At 36.8% G+C, this 23,147-nt stretch overlaps 1 protein-coding gene across 2 annotated transcripts in view; it reads right to left on the reverse strand.

Moving 5' to 3' along the window:
* The window catches only part of wdr91 (WD repeat domain 91), a 68,097-nt gene that overhangs the window by 14,207 nt on the left and 30,743 nt on the right, over positions 1-23,147 (reverse strand). Inside the window, exons 6-12 of one of the 2 annotated variants that reach the window (XM_039750421.1) lie at positions 18,745-18,854; positions 16,484-16,613; positions 11,450-11,608; positions 9,447-9,640; positions 7,687-7,837; positions 6,554-6,648; positions 1,824-1,971 (exon numbers count right to left, since the gene is read on the reverse strand). In XM_039750421.1, coding sequence (XP_039606355.1) covers positions 1,824-1,971; positions 6,554-6,648; positions 7,687-7,837; positions 9,447-9,640; positions 11,450-11,608; positions 16,484-16,613; positions 18,745-18,854 — 987 coding nt within the window. Of the gene's footprint in view, positions 1-1,823; positions 1,972-6,553; positions 6,649-7,686; positions 7,838-9,446; positions 9,641-11,449; positions 11,609-16,441; positions 16,614-18,744; positions 18,855-23,147 lie in introns of both variants that reach the window. The other variant, XM_039750420.1, reaches the window with a different exon arrangement.

Here is a 23,147-nt window from a genome sequence, read left to right on the forward strand (position 1 = left end):
TTTGCTAGTTGTTAATAAGCCTGACAGCAGTCGGAGGCTTTGCAATGACTCCTGTCGGCTTAACCAGGTCTCCCTATTTAATGCATACCCCATGCCTCTCGTGGATAATCTCCTTGAAAGGCTTGGCCAAGCAAAATTTTTGACCACACTTGACATGACAAAAGGGTACTGGCAGATTCCTTTAATGGACACCACGAAGGTCAAGACAGCGTTTAGTCTAGCGGACGCTGGCAGTATTGGGTCATTCCATTGGGGTTACATGGAGCTATTGAGACTTTCCAGCGTCTGGTGGACAAAGTGCTCCGCCCCCATAATGCGTACAGTGTTGCCTACCTCGATGACGTCGTCATCTATTCCAGCACGTGGAAGGAACACGTACAGCAGGTTACAGCGGTATTGCGGGCACTGGGAGAAGCCAGGCTTCATATCAATCCAAAGAAATGTTTCTTTGGACTAAAAGAGGCTAAATATTTGGGCTACTTGATGGGTTGGGGTACCATGAAACCACAGTGTTCAAAAATAGATGCCACTTTAAAATGGTCCCATCTGGAAACCAAGCAGCAAGTCAAGGCATTTCTTGGATTGGCCGGGTACTACTGCCAGTTCGTACCTAGGTTTTCAGAGAGAGGAGCGTCCTTGACTGATCTAACAAAGAAGAGGGCTCCTAATCATGTGGTATGGACTGACAAGATGGACGCTGCATCCTGTGAATAAAAACAGGCTCTTACTTCAGCACCAATGTTAAAAGTTCCATTGTAAAATTAATTCTTTGCAGAATGTCTAAGATTGAGGGCAGAAATATATGTATTTTGGGGTGTGCCATTCTTACCATTAGGTCACTCTGCATTATTGTCATTCATGGTATTTTTTCAGGACAGATAGTTTCTTGGCTGCTGTACTATGACCAAATAAAACTCTGCACAATTACTGACAGCAATTACTAAGAGGCCACTAACACTAATAACTTTTGTGAAAAGTTGCTTGCTCTAGCTAATTCTGTTTCTGAGCTACATGAATTAAAGAATGTGAATAAAATACCATTTTTTTTAACATAAAATGTCCACCCATTTGAACATTCTCCATTTATTTGCATGGATTTTACACTTAGAAAGTTTTCTTTACACATCTCCAAAGACCTGCATGCCAGCCTAATTGTCAATTGCAAATTAGCCCTGAGTGAGCGATACAATGAACTGGCACTTGTCCAAAGAAAATTTCAGGGTTTAAGGATGTTATATTATGTTACATGATGTACAGTTAAAAGTGCAGATATGACATTGTAATCTAAATCTCAATAACTCTGAAAATGTGATTATAATAATTAAAGATGCAGAAAGATATACATTGTTAACCAAAGCAATACAAAATGTCTTGTACTGTCCCATTTGGCTGTTCTTACTGTTCAAGGGGATATGATTTCAAGACAGTATCATGGCTTCCATTTGTCTGCTCCAGATTTACTAAAATCAGGATCTTCTTAGGGACAGCTCAAACATAATTAGGATCATTTTAGTCATTGCACAAACTTTTTTTTTTTAAATAAATTCAGTCCAAGACTCATCAGATCTGAATCAAAAGCTTTTATATTTATGCTTTGTATGTGTCTGAACAAAATAAAATGCAGCCTAAATGAGCTCATGAAAATAAATTATATAGTTTCAAGCTAAAAAAAACAAAAAAACTGTTGAATATTGTTTTAAGATTAATTTACCTAGCCAATGTTGTGCTAAAAGTCAAGAATGCTTATTTATAAGACGACACATTAAAATAAAAAGTTCACAGATTTTCAAACTGCAGAAACCCATATTACAATTCATTATTACCTGCTGTTTAACAGTTTTTGTGTCCCACAACAAAAGCCGTCCTTGGGCAGGACCTAACCCACTTATGTTGTCACTCGATCTAGGACTATGAGCAGCTGCAGAACAAACAAATGATGTTCCACTAGGACTCCAAGCCAATGACAAGATTCTAAACAAATGACAAAAACACACACACAAAAAAAGTTATGATCACTGTAATAAAGAAAACGTTATGCAGAGGTCAATGTATTATTAATAAAAAAACAGCATTTATAAGAATGAAAATATTTTTCTTTTGATATGGTTTTGGAGACAGACAAAATGATAAAATACGTACAGCACCTCCAAAATTGAAATAGGATTACATTTGTCAGTTCTAATTTACACCAGATTTTTTGCTCTCAGAGCAAAGGAGATACCGCTATATTGGTGATCATTCCTACTTGGCAATAATCTCCCGTCCTTAAAATTCATAATACTGTACAAATCTTCAGGTAATCTCCTACAAGAATTGTGACTTTGCCATTTTGGGTGGAGGAGTTTGTGTGCCTCTGTGATCCTTAGAAGTATGTTGTCTGGTGATATGTGATCCTCTTAAGGTGGTGTTATGTCTAAATTCTGGGGTAAAGGCACACCAACAAAAGCAGATACAGACTTTGCTGGAAGGAAAAAATATGTACTAACAAATAGGTTCACATTGAAGGTATCATCTTGCCTTTTCTACCAGCATGGGATCCTTCAACAGATCTGCAGGCCCTACTTATCTATAAGATTCGATTTCTACAGTTAAGGTCTTCCCATGTTGATGCTTCCCATCAGCAGCTTGTATGAAGAGTTTAAGGTGACTCATGCAAGGAAGGTCCTGCAATACCAGCAGTCTTAAGACCAATAATCACCTGGGTGGCATGGAGGACAGGAAGGAAGTGGAGAGTGAAAGAGGCAGTGGAGGATGCAGAGTCCTGGCTGAGACACAGAGTGCTCCCATAGTTTAATAACTGGTATATATTCAATGACTCAGAAGCACTACTATTAGGGGAAAAATGTAATGAATAAATTGATAAAACAAATTTGTTGAGACCTTTGCTGTTAACAGAGGTAAATGTGGCTAGCACATGAAATGAATGCATGTTTGTTTTTCAGACTTTCAAATTCAGAAATTTGAGTCATTACTCCTCCTTCCTGTGGCTTATTTTCAGCTTGCCATTGCACTTCATTTATAAGTTAAGCTAAAACCCTACAGATCTGTAAACTATATCAGTAAAGGCAAAGATCTTCACAATAAAAGTTTCAAATTTGCATTTACCACAGAGACTACTCTATGAAAGTCACAGTCATAATCAAAATCAAATAGATTATGTCAATGAAATAGTGTAATATTCTGATTATTTTTTTAAAGATTTAAAGATTAACATAATTAAAATTGTTCCTTCATAGACAACATTCATGATTAAGCCAAAGCATAGCACATAGCCATATACTGAACTTATGTGATATTTATGAAAAAATATCATAAATAATTGGAGGTTTAAATTATTAACAAAAATTGTGCAATTGACACAATATTTTTACAGTCCTCCCCTGTGTCCATTACATTATCCTGTTCCTTACATTTGTAAATCTTTTCCTCACAACTTAGCTTAACACCTAATGCCTAAAGCACAAATATACAGTGGTGTGAAAAACTATTTGCCCCCTTCCTGATTTCTTATTCTTTTGCATGTTTGTCACACAAAATGTTTCTGATCATCAAACACATTTAACCATTAGTCAAATATAACACAAGTAAACACAAAATGCAGTTTTTAAATGATGGTTTTTATTATTTAGGGAGAAAAAAAATCCAAACCTACATGGCCCTGTGTGAAAAAGCAATTGCCCCCTTGTTAAAAAATAACCTAACTGTGGTGTATCACACCTGAGTTCAATTTCTGTAGCCACCCCCAGGCCTGATTACTGCCACACCTGTTTCAATCAAGAAATCACTTAAATAGGAGCTGCCTGACACAGAGAAGTAGACCAAAAGCACCTCAAAAGCTAGACATCATGCCAAGATCCAAAGAAATTCAGGAACAAATGAGAACAGAAGTAATTGAGATCTATCAGTCTGGTAAAGGTTATAAAGCCATTTCTAAAGCTTTGGGACTCCAGCAAACCACAGTGAGAGCCATTATCCACAAATGGCAAAAACATGGAACAGTGGTGAACCTTTCCAGGAGTGGCCGGCCGACCAAAATTACCCCAAGAGCACAGAGCGACTCATCCAAGAGGTCACAAAAGACCCCAGGACAACGTCTAAAGAACTGCAGGCCTCACTTGCCTCAATTAAGGTCAGTGTTCACGACTCCACCATAAGAAAGAGACTGGGCAAAAACGGCCTGCATGGCAGATTTCCAAGACGCAAACCACTGTTAAGCAAAAGAACATTAGGGCTCGTCTCAATTTTGCTAAGAAACATCTCAATGATTGCCAAGACTTTTGGGAAAATACCTTGTGGACTGATGAGACAAAAGTTGAACTTTTGGAAGGCAAATGTCCGTTACATCTGGCGTAAAAGGAACACAGCATTTTAGAAAAGAACATCATACCAACAGTAAAATATGGTGGTGGTAGTGTGATGGTCTGGGGTTGTTTTGCTGCTTCAGGACCTGGAAGGCTTGCTGTGATAGATGGAACCATGAATTCTACTGTCTACCAAAAAATCCTGAAGGAGAATGTCCAGCCATCTGTTCGTCAACTCAAGCTGAAGCGATCTTGGGTGCTGCAACAGGACAATGACCCAAAACACACCAGCAAATCCACCTCTGAATGACTGAAGAAAAACAAAATGAAGACTTTGGAGTGGCCTAGTCAAAGTCCTGACCTGAATCCAATTGAGATGCTATGCCATGACCTTAAAAAGGCGGTTCATGCTAGAAAACCCTCAAATAAAGCTGAATTACAACAATTCTGCAAAGATGAGTGGGCCAAAATTCCTCCAGAGCGCTGTAAAAGACTCATTGCAAGTTATCGTTGGGTGGCCCAACCAGTTATTAGGTTCAGGGGGCAATTACTTTTTCACACAGGGTCATGTAGGTTTGGATTTTTTTTCTCCCAAAATAATAAAAACCATCATTTAAAAACTGCATTTTGTGTTTACTTGTGTTATATTTGACTAATGGTTAAATGTGTTTGATGATCAGAAACATTTTTGTGTGACAAACATGCAAAAGAATAAGAAATCAGGAAGGGGGCAAATAGTTTTTCACGCCACTGTACCACCAGAAAAAAATTCCCAAAAGCAGAAACTTAGACTCATTTGCCAAAATCATTCTTTGCATTTCGATCTGATACAGGAATAAAATGCATAATTGGGTAAGCCAGGAGCTTATTCTAGCTGAGTAAGCAAAGCACCAAGTTGGACTTCACACCAAAACATAACATGGCACACTCATTAATACAGAGTCAATTTAGAGTTGCCAATTTACCTAACATGCTTTCATGTGCCATATGCTAGGATAATGTATCTAACTGAAATAAGCTTCAAATGTTTCAGTCTCAAGAAGCCTTTCACAGAGTATGAATTTTGCCTACATCTTATTAAAGTAAATTTTGCCACTAAGAAAGAAAAAAAAAATAACTAGATCTTTTTTTATTTCAAATTTGAATTTCAGAGATTTCTATAAATTTCAGGTATTATTAGGGTTATGGGTAGGATTAGGGTTAGTGTTACATAACAGGTTTTTCTGTCTTCCCTCATTGTATTAAAACTATTTTAGGTATTAGTACAACTCAAAGTTACATCATCTGCTTGCATAAGCTACACATATACTGTGTACTGTACTAATTTCAAAAAAACTTCTAATATACAGCACATCTCTACACTGGTGGTACAGTATGCAAGGATAGCTTAAATGACATTAATCAAATTTACAAAAAAAAGAGAACTGTGAGAAACAGTTCAACTTTCATTTTTCCCCCCACTACTGAAATATTTAAGTTCTCAGTTCCTATATTAGGGAATGTATGTAAGTCTTCTGGCAAAACATAAAAACATGCTAATTGTTGATCAGCAAAACTCCTATGTGATTGGAGAGTTTATATAAACATACTCTTTTCAGAGGCAAATGTCACAAGTTTAATACTTTTTTACAGAAGTGAGAGTGTAACATTTGTATTGCATGATTTAGTTAATATTTTGAACTCTTAGCACTTTCTATTCTGAACAGGATTTCACAATTTAATAAATTTACTATAAATGTGGAATCTTCAGGGAATTACAACCTACAGCTTTCTCTTACGTACTAGGACTTTAAAAAGACAAATTTAAATTGCTAGATTTTGTTTTAAAGCGCTTTTCACAAAACACATCCTGACAAACTGACCTTCATCTCAGCATTATCAAATGGATGCCAATGTGAATGCATATGCACGTGCAGTGTTAGCATAGTGCTTCTTTGATTGCCAGAGGGGAAAAATTATCATTTCACAATAACAACAAACAAAAAATTACTAAAAGGAAATCATTTTGACTATCAAATTACCTATTAATAAAGTAAATATCCCACAGAAATGTCTACATGTTGTTAGTATGGTATTTTGTTCCATGTTTAAGAACATGCATTATTTCTTAAATAGATGCCTTTCCATTAAAGAAAAAAAAAAAAAAAAACACCAAAACAAATCACACAAAAACAGCGGTTACAATTTTTCTGTCTTATAATCATTTATTTACTCCAAGAATCTGCAAATATGAGGTAAGTAAATATTTATACCTGGGATGTATGTCATCTATTATCATTTCACACAGGTTCTTCTTGGCTTCAGTGTCATAAAGTCTAACAGTTCCAACTCCACTTCCAAGTAGCAACTAAAACAAAAGGCAAACACTGTTGCTGTTTTATTTTAATCTTTCTCTTCTGCCTCTAAACTGCACAAAAGGTCAACATGTTACTTGCATGGTGTATAATTGACTCTTTTTCATACTATATTTAAACAAAACTACCAAAAATTGCTTCTGAAACATAATGTAAATAGAAAAAGGCACATATTTGTGAAAAACCCTTTGTAATTTTTTTTTTTTTAAATACAATCGTACAAAGAATCCGAAAAAAGTTTGTTCAAAACTGACTTTACAAGAAAAAAAAAAATTACAGTTTTAAATGAAAACACTACACTATAAATGTTTATGGACTACGTGGTAGCACAATGAGTGGTGCTGCTGTCTCACAGCTCCAGAGTGCTGGTTTAAATTCCAGTCCAAGCACCATCTGCATATGGAGTTGGTATGTTCACCCAGTACATACGGTATGTGGCTATTTCTCTAGGTACTTAGGTTTTCCTTCACAGTCCAAGTATGTGTTAGGCTGGTTAATTAGCAGGTCTAAACTGGCATGTTGTGAGTGTATGCACTGTGATAGACAGCTTCCAAATTCAGTGCTTGTCACTGCCTTGAGCTTGATGCTGCCAGTATAACCTCAGGACCCCAAAGATCCTAGAACACATGCAGAAATAAAGGCTTTTACTGTGGATGATGTGTTAAAGTACAAAAGTATAAGCAGGAATTTCAAAACAAAAAATGAAAATCAATAAAAAAAAAACAGGTTTAGCTAAAATTACACAAACATTCATAATTGAATGGGCACATCTATTTATTATGTTTTTTGAACATTCATGCTTTAAAATGTTGCTGAAAAGACTTAAAGATTTATCTTTCCTAAACATTAACTTTTTCAGTTCTTTTTTTCAGTACATTTGGTGGGCATACAGTAAGCTTGAAGAAATTCAAGCATAACTTAAAAATATTACTGATACATAATTTTTGTAGCCTATGAATTAAAAAAAAAATTAGCCAGTCAAAGTGAGAGAAAAATCAACAACAATGTAGATGTGTGACTCTGATACCTACCAGTCTGTCTGGCTTAGAAGCCCACTCTAGAGATAGAAGAGGAGATTTAGACATGATTGTTGCCTTTGTCTGCATAAGAGGGTTAAATGACCAGACTTTGATTACTCCATCCACATCTAGACTAGCCACTCTTCTACCAGAGCAATCAACTCTGGGGATAAAAGAAAACAAATTAATACTAGCACATTCATAAATTAATACTATTAGGTGCAATGTGCTTATTTCTTTTTACATGATTTGTTTGTTCATTTAAGAAAAGTTGTCTTACTTATATTTAATAGAGTGGCTGTGAAATGTTGTTTTAGTGATTGACTCTTTGTTTAGTTAAATAGGTACTCAATAATTTCAACATGAAAAAGGTATAACTTGAACTGAGGTGGAGATAATCATACTTTACATGTTCCACTATGAGTTTGGCATGATTCACAGACATCTTCAGTTGTTCCATTTGTAAATAATGTGGTACTGAACATGTGTTGGAATTTGAAATAACATTTATACAGTATAATGTACTAGGCATGCAGCAGAAAAGTGTTTTAAAGCAAGTTTCACTGTCCTTTAATTTAAGATGAGAAATGACATTATGCTCAAGCAGCACACTCTTTCAAGCATAATTATTAAACCAAAGAATTATCAAATGTCAGTGCTGCTCAAAACGTTTGAGTTGACAGTGTGGCAGTAGGGGGCGCTAGTGCTCCCTTGAACCCTCAGGTATGACTCCAGACACCGGATAAAAGTCCAAGTCTTTTTATTTTCGTTTAACAACAATGTGCACAAAGCACCCTCCACACTACTCATAAATTACTACAATAACCAATACAGTACTCCTAATAAACTCTCCTCCTCGCCCAGACACTTGCTCCTCTACCTCCCAGCTCAGCTCAGTGTCTGGACTAACCCGTAATCCTTTTATAGCCCCTGAACCGGAGGTGTTCCTGCCAAATTAAGTCCACAGTTCTTTATTACTTCCAGGTCAGGGTAAACAGTCCTTTTCTTCAACCCGGGAGCATGTCGTTTCTTCCTGTCATGTGACTGTGACGTACTCCCAGCTAATAGGGCACACAAGAGCCCATGAGCCCCCCTACAGCGACTCCCGGTGGTCCCCAAGGTATCCAGCAGGGCTGTGTAAAAACACTACATAGTCCATGAGGCCCTGCTGGAACTCGGGCACGCGATCCTGCTGTCGGGAGAGCTCCTCCTGGCGGCCTGGGGGCGAGGACCGGAGCACGAAGCCGGCAGTCCTCCACAACAGATATAAAAAAGTATGCTGTGCTGTTACAACTCAAGAGTCAAAAAGACAACCAAATATTAGCCATGTATTAGAAAAGAGAAACAAAACAGCAACCGCTGTTAATCCACAGTGAAGCTGTTAACTGCCTATGCTGAAATCAGTAGAGACCTCGAATGTGAAATATTTGGTAAACATTCTAATTTTTTACAAAACTGCTAATAAAATAGAAACCCTTAGTGTAAATTGTATTTTACTACTACATTTCAAACATAGGTGTTCCTCAGTTTTGAATTAAAAAGTTTGGCGCATAACAACTTACAAACAAAATATGCAATAAAAACTACATAAAAATATGTTTTTAACCAGGGACCTTTTTCCCTTCTGAATGAAAGGATCAGACACTATTAAGCAGGTGCATATTAAAAAATCAGTGTTATTTTAATCTTTGTTCCCTTAGGCCCTTTGCAAAATGTAGAAAGGGTCAATGAATTCATGAAACTAAATCAAGCAATGCAGTCTGTACACATACCTGCAGTGCATTATGGATGAATGATGCTCTGCATACTCCTCTTGACTCAACTTTATGAATGGCTGCTCATTTGACCCAGTGCGGACACCTCCCTCACCAGAGCCTCGTGTTTGTTTGGACATCATGTCGACCTGCTCAGAGTTTCCATCCACATGAATTTCACCATCTATGCTATCCACTCGCTTATCAGTAGTCTGATGAAGAAAATACAATTATCTACTGAAATAGCTGATTTAAGGGTAGTCATTTTGAAGTTTCTAGGATACACTTGTAAAATAACATTGTTATATTGGAATAAACATCTGACTAATAAAATAAATGTATCTTGTTACAATTAATAATACACATAAGTGGCTGTGGAAAACTTCATAAGACAATGGGCATTAGAAGTACCATTTAACTAAATTCTTTTGGGTATGCAGCATGTGTATATTTTTAGTTAGTTTAGTTGTAGCATTTAAGGGTTTAGACTTAGAACTTCAATTGTTTTGAAATCTGGTTACTGACACTGTGTGATCATGAGCAAGTCAGTTCACTTGCCTGGGCTCCAATTAGAAAAAATAAATAAATGTAACCAATTGTACCTCAAAGGTTTTAAGTCACCTTGGATAATGTCATCAGTCAAACAAGTAATAATAATAATCATAATAATATTATTAGGTCACTGGAGCTGCTTACTCTTAAACATCCAATACACAACTGTCCATGAAGAAAACATTCCTGTATTAGATCAATTCCAGCGTTTTTTTGCTGTTCCCAGTGACTTGTATTTTATTGATGGTCATTGCAAAATGCAGTTTTACAGAAAAGTGTATTCTTTTGAAATGAAATGGGTAATCTTTTGGAATAATGTTAAATTTGAGTATATATTGTTATCATTATTAGATGTATATGATTTTAATTTGTGCCATTCACTCAAAACAGTATTTCTATTCATGTTTTTCATCAGCTGTATGTTCCTCTTCAAAATAATCCTCAGATGCGACTATAAAGCGGTGAAAAGCAGTTCTTAAAGTGTGTATACACAAGTACCAGTACTGATGTCTTAAGGTAAAGAGCTAGGAGCATGGAGCACTTTCCCATTATAAATTCAAGTGCCACTATCTAAGACAGATGTTTCTCCGTTGGAGGGGGTCAGTTTTCAGCACTACGACAAACTATTATGAGATTAACAGATTAATTATTTTTTGATTCTCTGTTTATTGATATTAGTATCAAATTAAATTCTGTTCCAAGGTTTTTTGGTCCAATGAATCTATTTCTCCTAACAAAATTATGTTTACATTTTTTATTTTTGAGCTGTTTTTCCACTATTTTGTCTTTTTTAAGGGTTGCTTTTCTGTGTGCCTGTCGTTGCTGTTACTGGGAGCTCACAACAACGTATCTGAGTTCACAAATAAACCCTGCCCCAGTACACATGGTTTTTAATGAATTATTTACTAAAAGAAAGGCAATGATATTTGCTCTGTAAATCAATATAAAAGAGTTCTCCCTATAAAAGAAAGATGCATTGACCGATTACCGTGCTATGCAATGTGTGGGAAATATTAAGGCCACTGTTTTAGCATTTCAGTTTTGGTGATAATTCATCTTCTTGTTAACAACTCTTGGGAATACATTTTTTGGCTTTGCTTATGGCTTAGCTCTTAGTTTTTGGCTGCAGCTTCTCCGAGTTTTAGATATTGACTCAATACAGTTTCTCAAATGGCTCAGTTAACACAGTTTTGGCAGTTGATTCACATTCCATTTTGCCTCAGAGCAATTCAGGGAGGTTAGCTATGTATTTTATAAATGACAAAATAGAAATCTAACCCTGGCCATTTTTACAATAAAAGTTATAAAACAGTTACAGTAAATATCAGGAACTAAAGCAGTATCATCTGATAGGTAATTATTAATCCTTGGAATATGGAATACATATAGGAATATGAACCAGAACATTCTTACGATAAATGCTTTCAGATACACAATGCAATGTTAAAACTATTTGATAGATTCAATACCTGATTAGAGGGCTTAGAAAGCAGTTCTTTCCTTTCCTTCTCATGGTCTTGGAGGCGTCTCTGTCGCAAAGGTGCTGCAATTGGTTCATTTGTACCTGGGCTGCTTAAAACACTTTTAGATTCTTTGCTTGATGGCACAGGATCTTTCAGCTTTGATGTCTAAACAAAACAAACAAAACTGTTTACGTATACATTAAAAAGGAAGTACTGCGGACTAGAATACCCTGCCTCATCATATAAAGATATCCAAGATCTCACTAAAGTCAGTCTTATTTCTAACGTAATTTAGAAATTTACCTGAACAAAAAATGATAGTGATTGACTAGAAATGCGGAGATATTCTTTAACTCCATCAATGTTTTAAAAGTAGAAATCTGTTTCTGCATTTATATATGATATATGATTTCATCCATTCATTTGCTTTCTGTATCAATTAACTCCAGCATCCAGTGCAAATCTGGAGATGGCACAGGCCAGGCCCACTGACTTCTCTCCCATAGACGACCAACTTGCAGAAACAAATTGACCTATCACAAATGTCTGAAATGTTGATGGAAAAACAGAGTATGCATAGAAAACTCCAGATAGGCAAAGTGAAAACCTATGTGAAGAAACAGTCGTTTGAAGCTATAGTTCAGCAGTACTTAGCACTACACAATCATGCCTGTGTCTTCAAACTATTTATAATTCAGAAACCACAGATTTAGGTCTATCATATTCTGCCGTGACTAAAGATGTGCAATCAGTCACAGACTATATACAGTATAAGGGCTAAAAACATTTGTTACCAAACAACCAAGGAGCATAATATACCAGGGCTGTGAACAAAATGAGCACCATAGATGAATTGGAATAAAGAACACTTAATCTTGAAAAGTGAAAGACATATACTGTAGTATGTGAAACAATAAATAAAAACACACTAACTTAATGGGCTTTGCCATGTTATATTCACACAATAGTAGTAGATGATATTCAATAAAAGTGAAGTGAAAAATGTAACTAACAGATAAGAGCCAAAGATTTCTTCTCATATCATATCATTCAGTTCACTTTTTACAGTCCATTCCAAGACATGCAGTAAAAATCCACCTTAAAGATCTACAGTAGAAAGTGTTTTTTTTTTTAACAAGACACTAGTGTATATGAAATTAAAATTCTGTAATATACAGAAATTCTTTAATATATTTTAAGTACTGTATAGCTACACACCAGAAAAAATAAATACTGCTGAATTTAGTTTATTTTCCAGTTGGTTTACTGCTGTAGGCAACATCCTGATTTAATCCTGTTAATCATGTAGGCAACAGGATTCTTTTAGTGGGTGCTTTAGAAAACATTGTATGAAAGCACAAAATAATACTCATAAATAATACACAAAAAGAAGTAGAACATATAAATACATTGCAGGTTAGAATAATGAGAATGTGAATATGCTCCAAGCACACACTACATAAATTTTGTACATTATTAACAATTTGATATCTATTTACCAAACTAATGTGATAAAGCAAAATTTGCATTGCAAATAACAATTTGTAATTGCAACACTGAAGACTAATTACAGATTGTGAACTGGATAAGTGTAGATATAAATATTTAAAACTGAACATCCCAAATCTTTTCCACTGGGGCAATAGAAATCAGAGATTGCTTAATTATTCTAAAATTTTGCACACCTGAGTAACATTTGCTTAACATAATTTATTAAAACAACTTTAAACTGTCAAAATATGTAGGATGGAGGCCCAAATACTCCCAGAATTGGTCAGTACCACAGGAGTGTAGATATCGACTATGCCGCTAGGCATTACATGCCTACAGTCTTGTTAATCAGTCTGCAGATTGGCATCATGCTGATTTGTTCGAGTGAGTATTTCTGACATTTATCCTACAATCATGTGTGTTACTTTGGTTATTTTTTTTCCCAAGCTAAAAATGTGGGCACGTCAGATCATACAAAACATTAAGATAACCATGGCCATGTTTTTTGATACTGACAAACTTACTAATAAAGAGTTGTTTTCTGTGGACAGACTGTTAGTCAGCAACATTACACTGAACTGCTGAGGTGTCTGCATGAAAGAATTGTGGAAAATATGCCTGGAGCATTTTGTACCATGACAGTGCCACTGCACACTCTCTATTATCAGTCCGAATTTGCCAAATTGCTCCTTGTGATTTCTTTTTGACTCTGGAATTAAAATTGAGACTGAATGGAAGATAATTTGCTACTGTATAAGAAATCCATGAAAAAAATAGCAGGAAGCTCCAGAGATGATAACAAAAAATGAAACGGGAAATGTTTCAAGGAATAGAAGTGCTGGGACAAGTGTATTGCATCGCAGTTGTATAATAATTTTGTTTTTATTTTTTTTTAAGAATTTTTAAGAAATTTTAACAACTTTTTAGTCCCCCTCATACAGTAAAATATACCCTGTTATGGAACAACACTTCAAAAAATGCTTCCAAGCTGACAGTACACAATACTAATCTTTCTATGTAAGTTTGCTTGTTAGCTAGAGTATGTGCATTTTAGCTACTATATAACATAGACAAAAACCAGGACAAAAAGTGACTTTGAAATTAAAATCATAAGAATGAAATTTAGAAACACTGCAGTGACTCTTTCATATTGTAGCACTACAAATTATGTAATGAGCAGTGGTGCTTCTCTGTTTATTGCAGTAAACGAGCAAAAACAAGTGCCATATACACTAGATAAAATACATACCTGAACACCAGGAGATTCAATACAGACCTAACTTATGGTGCTAGAGTCTATTGTAGATGATAGGAGAGCAGGTATGCTCAAGTCCCTCACAATCCACATCTCTATGAAATGTTCACTTGTGAAGACCACAAACAATTTTTTTAAAAATTGCCAAAGTAATCACTCTCCAGAACTTAAGAAGATACTTTGTAACAAGAGAGTCACTAGCTCAAAAGCAGCCTGATTCAGGTATATCAAAGATCAGTTTAATTAAGTCAGCAAAAGGACAGAATTAGGCTTCCATAATAATGCCTGCTGTCAAAGATGCTGTGCAAAATGAAAATTGATTTATGGACTAAGGGCCTAGCGGGAATTAGACTTTGATCTGCTATGTTGCACTTTATTCAACGATTTGTATCATAGATGGCATACTATGGTAATACAACAAGTTATTTTTTACAGCTTTATGTAGAACATAATCTTGAGATCAATTAAAGCTGCATTATGGGAAGGGGTAGGCTTGGACACTTTATGAAGAATTAAAATGGCACTCACATATGTGTAACAATGAATATTATACATGAACGTCTTTGTAAATACATTTTCATAACCTGCAGCATTGAAGACAAAATTTTGCAACAGGAACCACTGCATAAATACGTGACAGATGGACATAAACTATGTATCAAAGAGATAATTTTATGGGTCATAATATTACAGTTCCTATTTGATTTCCATCTGAAGGTTCACAGAAATTACTATGAAATTTCACTGCTGGCTTGGTGTTTGTTGAGTATTTGGAAAAATACCAACCTAGAAATAGCTTATATGAATCCAAAATTACACAAAATATACTGATATTTCTCAGTTCCTACTGTTATAGCTAATCTGGATGGCATTTTTAAATACTTAATATTATTATATTGATATTTTTTGGTGAAATACTTGCTTTTATGTGCAAAATGTTGTCACAGGTATAAATACAGATAAAGTGCAAATTTTTCCTGCAGTTTTGGGCTGATGACTCTATAAAATGCAAACTAATTATCCTATCCATTATCCATAAACTGAGTGATGGATGTGTAAAGGGTATATTGTAAAGCATGAATCAATACCAATAAAGAATAAAAAAAAAATAGTATAAAAAGGCAGAAAAAAAAATGAACACCACAGTAGCTTCCTCTACATCTCCCATGTGGCTAAGTGTGAAAATATTTACTGCAAATTATTAATGTATTAATTTTGCAAATAAAAACATGTTTTTACTCTTGCTTGTAATGGAAAAACTGTTAGGCTGTCAAACTGGCTCTAGTTTCTGAAGCTAGTGGAAAAATGTTATCCATTTTTTGTCACTCTCACTGTGCAAGCATCGCTGTCATCTTTATTTTCAATTCTGCAACTGAGTTGTCTCACAAAAATTCTAGTGTAATTATAAAGTAAAAGCAGCAGAGGTCTCATTGTGAATCACTAGAGGACTTGTGCACACGTGATGTGGACAGTTGAACAGCAAAAGCTGATGGATATTACATCCATTATAGTTTTGTAATGAAACCCTAAGTTTTACTGTAGAATCACCACAAGAATTGTTCCTATTTTTTCAGATCTACTGAATTCATAATAGTTTTTCATGTGGACTGAACCAAAAAGAGTAACTGATGGTACTGGTTTATCAGAGAGTGTCTTGTTCCTGTAGGCAATGGGCTTCCCCAGTGATGGCTTACAATATATGATATGAAAGTTTTTAGAATAAGCTACCTCTACAGGGTGTAAATGCAATCAAGGAAAAGATGCAATGGAAAAAAAAAGTGGTGGACAGGACTAGTAGCAAAATTTAAACACTAGCCTGGAATGAAAAAATTGTTTCAGTCAGTACTTGCATTCTGTACTCACATTCATGTGTTTGTGGTACCAGTATTGCTGTGAGTGGCACCTGCTGTCACACCTAATATCAGTACAAGTTGGTAATTATGCCAAGCCATCATATGTGATTTCTTTCTGCAGCAGTTTTCTACTTCAAGGATTTGGTGGGTAGCACTGCATTCACTTCTTTGCCAATTAAAATTACACATGGCCTCTTGTAATTACCAGTGGATTAGGAACAGACAGACATACCAAAACTTTAACATACTATATATTAACTACTAATGATATGCATGCTTTCAAAATCAGTCAGGTTTTTATGATATAGACTGTATGTAAGGAGAAAAGCACTTATGAATATATGTTCTATGGTCTGATCCAAAAGTTAATAAGACATTGTCAGAAAAATGTCTACTCACTTGGCTTACTGCAGGGTCTCTTCTCCCAAATGAAACACTTGCCTGTGTTGGTGAAGACCCAGCAACTACAGGGGTCTTGACTGTTGTCCGTTTATTTTGTGAGAGCAAAGAGAAGAATCCTCCTCGAGACTGAGTTGCCAAATTAGAGTTCCTCTGACTAGAAATCAGGTCCCTAAAAGGAAGAAAAAATTTTTTACACAGCCATTTTAGTTACTAAAAACCTACTCAAAAGAGAGAGAAAGGAGAAGTTAGGAGCACGCGTTGATACAGTGCATTGCCTCACCCACCACATGACAAACCAACTCAGGATCCCAGATTAGTACCTGAGTGCAGCTATGAAATGGGTGACACCTCAGCACCACATTAGTTCAGATGGAGTGGAACAGTGTGAGGTTTTTTATGGTGACTGGAGTGCCAATTCTGCCACCAACCACTAGGTTTTTCTCTGCAGGTTGGAGGGCCTACATGCAGGGCTGGATGCAAATTAACAACATACCCAGGAGAGAACAACTGAAGGTTAAGGGCCTTGTTCAAGGGTCCAAAAAAGCAGAGTCACTTTAGGCGTTTACAGGATTTGAACCTGCAACCTTCCAATTGCCAGTGCAAATCCTTAGCCTTAAAGCTACCACTCCACCAGAAAAGGCCATATATTAAAATAATTTTTATGTAAGGAGAACAATACCTCTCACCTAGTCCATAGGAATTCGCTTTTCAACATTTTTTTGTTAAGAGATCATATTATAAGCATCTAGTATTACACAACAAGAACACACAACCATTTTAATTTGCTCAATTAAAGATTTCTGTTTCTTTTCTACTAAATAGGAGCAGATATCTCTTAAATTAACATTTTGAGAGATGTAATGACATAATTGCATAGACTAATATTATTATTTGGCTTACTGTTTTAACATTATACAGCATTGTACATTGTTTATAATGAAAAGTTTCCCTGCTTGTTTAAAGATTTGTAGATCTCTGCTGCAATTTCACCCATTCTGACAGTAAAAACATATTTCTTTGGCTTTCAATTCGAGATATATATATATATATATATATATAGATATATATATATACATATAGATATATATATATATATAGATATATATATATATATTTATATATATATATATATATATAGATATATATATATATATATATATATATATATATATATATATATAGTGGTCCCCGGCCGGGACGCCCAGGAGGACGTGAGGAGGACCTGTGCCTCCTCCAGACCGTGAAGGGGTGTCCGTCCTGGTTCTGGTGGGAGCCACGGGTCGAGGGCATGGAAGCCCTACCCTGTAGGGGCCCGTGGTCACCGCCAGGCGCCCCGATGCCGGTTCATCCGTGTGGCCCTCAGCCGGGGATGGAGCCCGGCCGGGACGCCTTAGAGGACCAGAGGAGGGCGTGTGCCTCCTCCAGACTGAGTGGGGCGTCCGTCCTGGTTATGCAGGGGGCCTCGGGTACAGGGCTTGGAAGCCCAGCCCTGTAGGGACCCGTGGCCACTGCCAGGCGGCGCCCCAGTGCCTGTTTATCCCAGGAGCCCGGCACTTCCGCCACACCAGGAAGTGCCGGGGGGAAGACGACCGGGGAGACACAGATGGCTTCGGGTGCGGCCGGCACTTCCGCCACACAGGGGTGTGGCCGCTGTTAAGTGCCGGGAAGCAGCTGGAGCCCATCCGGCTCCCCATAAAAGGAGCCGCCTCCCTCCAGTCAGCGGTGGATGTCGGGAGGAAGCGGACAGAGCTGGAGAGAGAGGACAGGAGGCGGCCAGGAAGGCACAAGTGACTGTGGGCCCTGGACTTTGGGGGATTCAGTGCCAAGGGCTGGGGTTGTGAGTGCACGTGATTTGGACTTGATATTGTAAATAATTGTAAATAAACAGTGTGTGGTGCAAAATATGTCGTCCGTCTGTCTGTGCTGGGGCCAGCGTTCACAATATATATATATATTTTAATTTTAACTCTGTTTTGATCCATCCATCCATTTTCTAACCCGCTGAATCCGAATACAGGGTCACGGGGGTCTGCTGGAGCCAATCCCAGCCAACACAGGGCACAAGGCAGGAACCAATCCAGGGCAGAGTGCCAACCCACCACAGCTCTGTTTTGATTTTTCCTTAAATTGGTACTGTATTTTTTTGCCCCATTAAAGTACTTCAAATATCACTGTTTTATAATACCTCTTTTAATTAAATATTATCATAGTGTCCAATTTGCTGGCTTATATGGTGCAAGTATAATTATAAGTGCAGTGCACTTCACAAGAAAAAAAAAAACTAAGAACTTGCTACTTACAGCTCAGTGTCAGCCAGGCGATCCATATTTTGTACATAGGGTGGAAGCCTATGATGCAGATGTTCCTCCTCCTTTCGCAATCGGGTCTGATCTGCCTGCAGAGCGAACACCTGGAGTGGAATCAGCAATGTTTAAATACATAAGCAGTGAAACTCCAGCAAGAAGTCTCAAGCATCAGTTAAATGTACAGCTCAGAATATACAAAATACTGCATTTGCTTTAACATTGGAAAATACAAATGTGTTATTGGTCAAAAAAGCAATATTTTGTCATTTTTATCATGCATTTTAGCAGAATTTTCTTTTAGGCCATATGCTAAAGAAAGTTAATAAACAATTTATATAACTGGAAAAATGAAAAGTGTTTAATTGTGAACACTTAATGAATGTAAAGTGTGATAGCTGATCTTCTGATTGATTCCGATAATTATGTAAAGTGCCTAATAGTTTTAAAAAACCTGATCCTTGAAATTATATATTTAAAAACAATGTGTCAGTGGCAGAATTCGTTTTAGTTTTCTTTTTGTTTACATTTTCTTCCCTTTAGGTTGCCCATATTAGATTATCAATATTAATACAGTTATTTCACACAGCATACCATTCTCAAACCTTCTTAAACAATTCAGGCCTGCTGGAGCCAAGGTCTCTCCTGACCCTGACAGCAACTGGAGTGCTAGACAGGATGCCAATCCACTTTTACACACAAATACCCAAGACCAATCTAGAACCAATAGTTAAATTTAACACACACGTCTTTGGGAAGTTGTACCCAGAGGATTTCCCAATCAAGCACAGGGAAAATATACAAACTTCACATGAACAATGAGTGGGTGCTGGATCCGTGACATGGCACCAGTATATTTAATTGTGAGGTATACAATGCACATTCTGGTAAATGTGCTAATGAACTAAACGTATCAATTGAAATTGGGAAACCACTCATCTGTGTGGAGTTATTAAAACATTTTAAACCTGAAATCCCAAAAGCTTATTCAATTGTACTGATTTTATATGTGATCAAATATTAGCTCCTGTGCAGTAAAATATATGGATTTTAAGTTTTTGGCATTTGTGGATTACAGTGTATTTCTTGTTTCAGAAAACAATTTAAAGTGGTTGCTTGAAACCTTAAAGTCAACTGCTATATTATCACTGACTTTCTAATGCAAGAGATAAGTAAGCGTTGGGAGATTAATTCTTGCCTAGTCAACATGAACCAGGATCAGTGAGATGGGCTGCAGAATTCTGTAGTGTCATTACATCTCTCAAAACGTAAAGCAAAGGTTTTGCTGACGCAATAGGTGTTAGTTATGGGTCAGTTAAATCTGTTCTTTATGAGCAAGTAAACATGAGCAATGTATGGGCAGGTTGACTAGTGAAATAAAACATCACAATTTTTAATGTTTCAAGGAGAAACTTGAGCTAATGAATTCAGAATGGGAGAAATTTAAGAAGCAATTTGTGCTTAAGAATGAAGGTTGGACACTTGACTATGACTCAGAGACCAAATAATCAAATTGAGGGGAGACCATGGTGATTATCTAGTACCAAACAAGTTCAAGGTCTAGTTCACCAAGATTATACTGGCAATTTTTATGATACTAAGAGGGCTTTCCATATTGATTACTTGCCTCAATTGGTACATATTTAGCTTTAGAGAGATTTGTTTTATTTGTTTAATTATCTCTTGTTGCCGGTCATATAAAAAACTCATGGAAGAGCTGGTAAACATATGACATAGGTCGTTTATGCCTTTATACATCTGATTAATTCCCATCAAATTTTATGTTTCCAAGATAGCACCATGAAAGATTTTTTTAAACAGAGAATACTTTAATAAAAATACTGAACTACCATGTTTCTAAGCAACATACATCATAAAAAGTGTGCTATGCCTATTCATATCAAACGAGCTACAGTAACAGCTTATAATTTTTAAAATAAAACTTTACACTCATTATTTGACATAAGCATAAAATGTTATCTTATGCTTGTAAACCAAAATTAGGGATATGTTTACACGTTAATGATTATTTGCATATGCACAGTTTAAACATGAACATGGCGCAAGGCAGGAACAAACCCTGGACAGGGCTCCAGTCCACCGCAGGGCAGGGCAAGGCAGGGCAGGGTAGAGTAGAGTGAACACACACACACACACCCACCCACCATAGGGCCAGTTTAGCATTGCCAATTCACCTAACATTCAGGTCTTTGGAAACCCATGCAGATATGGGCAGAACATACAAACTCCATACAGGGAAGACCCAGGACACGAACCCTGGTCTCCTTACTGCAAGGCAGTAGTGCTAACACAGTATCAAATGGACAAAACTATTTTAACTAATTCTGAACAGAAAATGGCAGTATGCGGTACGAGAGTATCAGACATATGCAATACAGCTGTATTGAGAATGGACCACCTTTAAAAACATAGAAGTGCTTACAAGTTGAAAACTGGTCATAAAGGAAAGGGACAGATGGATGCTGACACTACATGAGAGTAAAAGACCAGATAACGTTGTTTACCTGGCATCCAAGTACTGTATTGCTGCTGAATGATGCACATAAGAATGCAAAACTTATCTAGTCAGAAGGCTGATGAACAATCAAAAGAATTTATATACTATGACATAACAGACTGTGTATAAGTATACAATACTTAAAAATCCATATTGTATATCAATATACAGTACTATATCTCTATACTAATAAAAGGCAAAGCCCTCACTGACTCACTCATCACTAATTCTCCAACTTCCCGTGTAGGTAGAAAGCTGAAATTTGGCAGGCTTATTGCTTACAGCTTACTTACAAAAGTTAAGCAGGTTTCATTTTGAAATTCTACACGTAACGGTCATAACGGTCGACAACATCCGCCATGTTGAACTTTCTTATTTATGGCCCCATCTTCATGAAATTTGGTAGGCGGCTTCCCTGCGCTAACCGAAACCAATGTACATACTTATTTCGGTGGTATGATGCCACTGTTGGCCGCCATATTGAACTTTTCAATGGTCTTTGTTACTTATGGGCCCATCTTCAAGAAATTTGGTATGCGGGTTCCCAACGCTAACTGAATCCTACTTACGTACATATATACGTCCATAGCTTGCAGCTCGGTCACCGGGTGAGGCGGCGTTGGGTCCCCCATCCCAACGCCTCCCACGTTGTTGGCTGCCTGCCTATATAAGGCCGTCCGTCGCTCCGGTCTCTACATTCCCTTCCTTGCTTCGCCACGGGATTCACGTCTCTCTGCTGATAACTACAGCCTTTTTATTTAATCCATGACTTCTCCGCTGTTTTATTGTTCATTTATTACGATTATAGTTATTGTTTAGGTATTTTAGACTTACTTTTACATTGTTCAGGTACCCATTTCCTTTATCATTCAAACCGTATACCCATTAACATGTCTATCGAGGTGATCACCATTGATCAAAGAACTGTCACTTACCGAGTGGTTTCCATGCCCGGAGATACCACCTACCTTTTCCATTCTCTGTGTTACATATTGCACGGCCATATCAGGCTCACTCTTGATATCTGGAGGAACATTGTGTCTTATGTATTGAATGACTGGGACAGGTTCAAGGTGTGGACTGCTGACAGTACAGGAGATAATTATACTACACAGGAGCACTATATGAGTGAAATGCTTAAGCCCTTCACCTATGGTTCTGTATGTGAGTTGATGGCTGCCACTGAATTGTTCGGTTGTCGCTTTCAAGTGTACTGAAATGGCCAAATATTTTACACCTTTCGACAACTGCCAGTGCCTCTTAAACATCTTAGACTCACAGGTGACGATTTCAGTAGTGGACACTTTGATGTTTATGAATGTTTAAACTGTCAAAAGCTGGATGTGAAGTTATCGATGAAACCGGTTGTATGCTTACAACGCTTAACAGATGCCGAATGTCACTTCAACACAAGTCCTACAAATACTGTCGTCATTGAAACAAACCATGAAACTCTAACCAATTATGACAGCAGCAATCCAAGCTGTGAGATTTGAAACAAGATTACTGTTCATATGGCCAACTGTACGTTGCATGCTCAAGAGTAAGCTCAGCACACAGCTTGGTCATATTACAGCCGGAGGGCCGAACTCAAAATGTGGTATACAAAGAGATCCTTAACAAATAATTATTGGTATATTTTGCCTCAGTTTAAAAAGGTTTAATTTTCTTCTTAATAAAAATTTTAAGTCAGTACTTTGCCGCTGCGAAGCGCGGGTATTTTGCTAGTATATATATAATAACATGTTGCATGCTTAGCATACTTTTTTGGTACTGAATTCTGGTCACTTGTTCTTAGGAGACATTAAACTATGAATTTTATTATACGATGTACAAAAGACAGTAAGCTTGACATGCCTTGATCATACCTTGCAACAGTTGG

Source organism: Polypterus senegalus, chromosome 4, assembly GCF_016835505.1.
Source record: "Polypterus senegalus isolate Bchr_013 chromosome 4, ASM1683550v1, whole genome shotgun sequence".
Lineage (NCBI taxonomy): Eukaryota > Metazoa > Chordata > Cladistia > Polypteriformes > Polypteridae > Polypterus > Polypterus senegalus.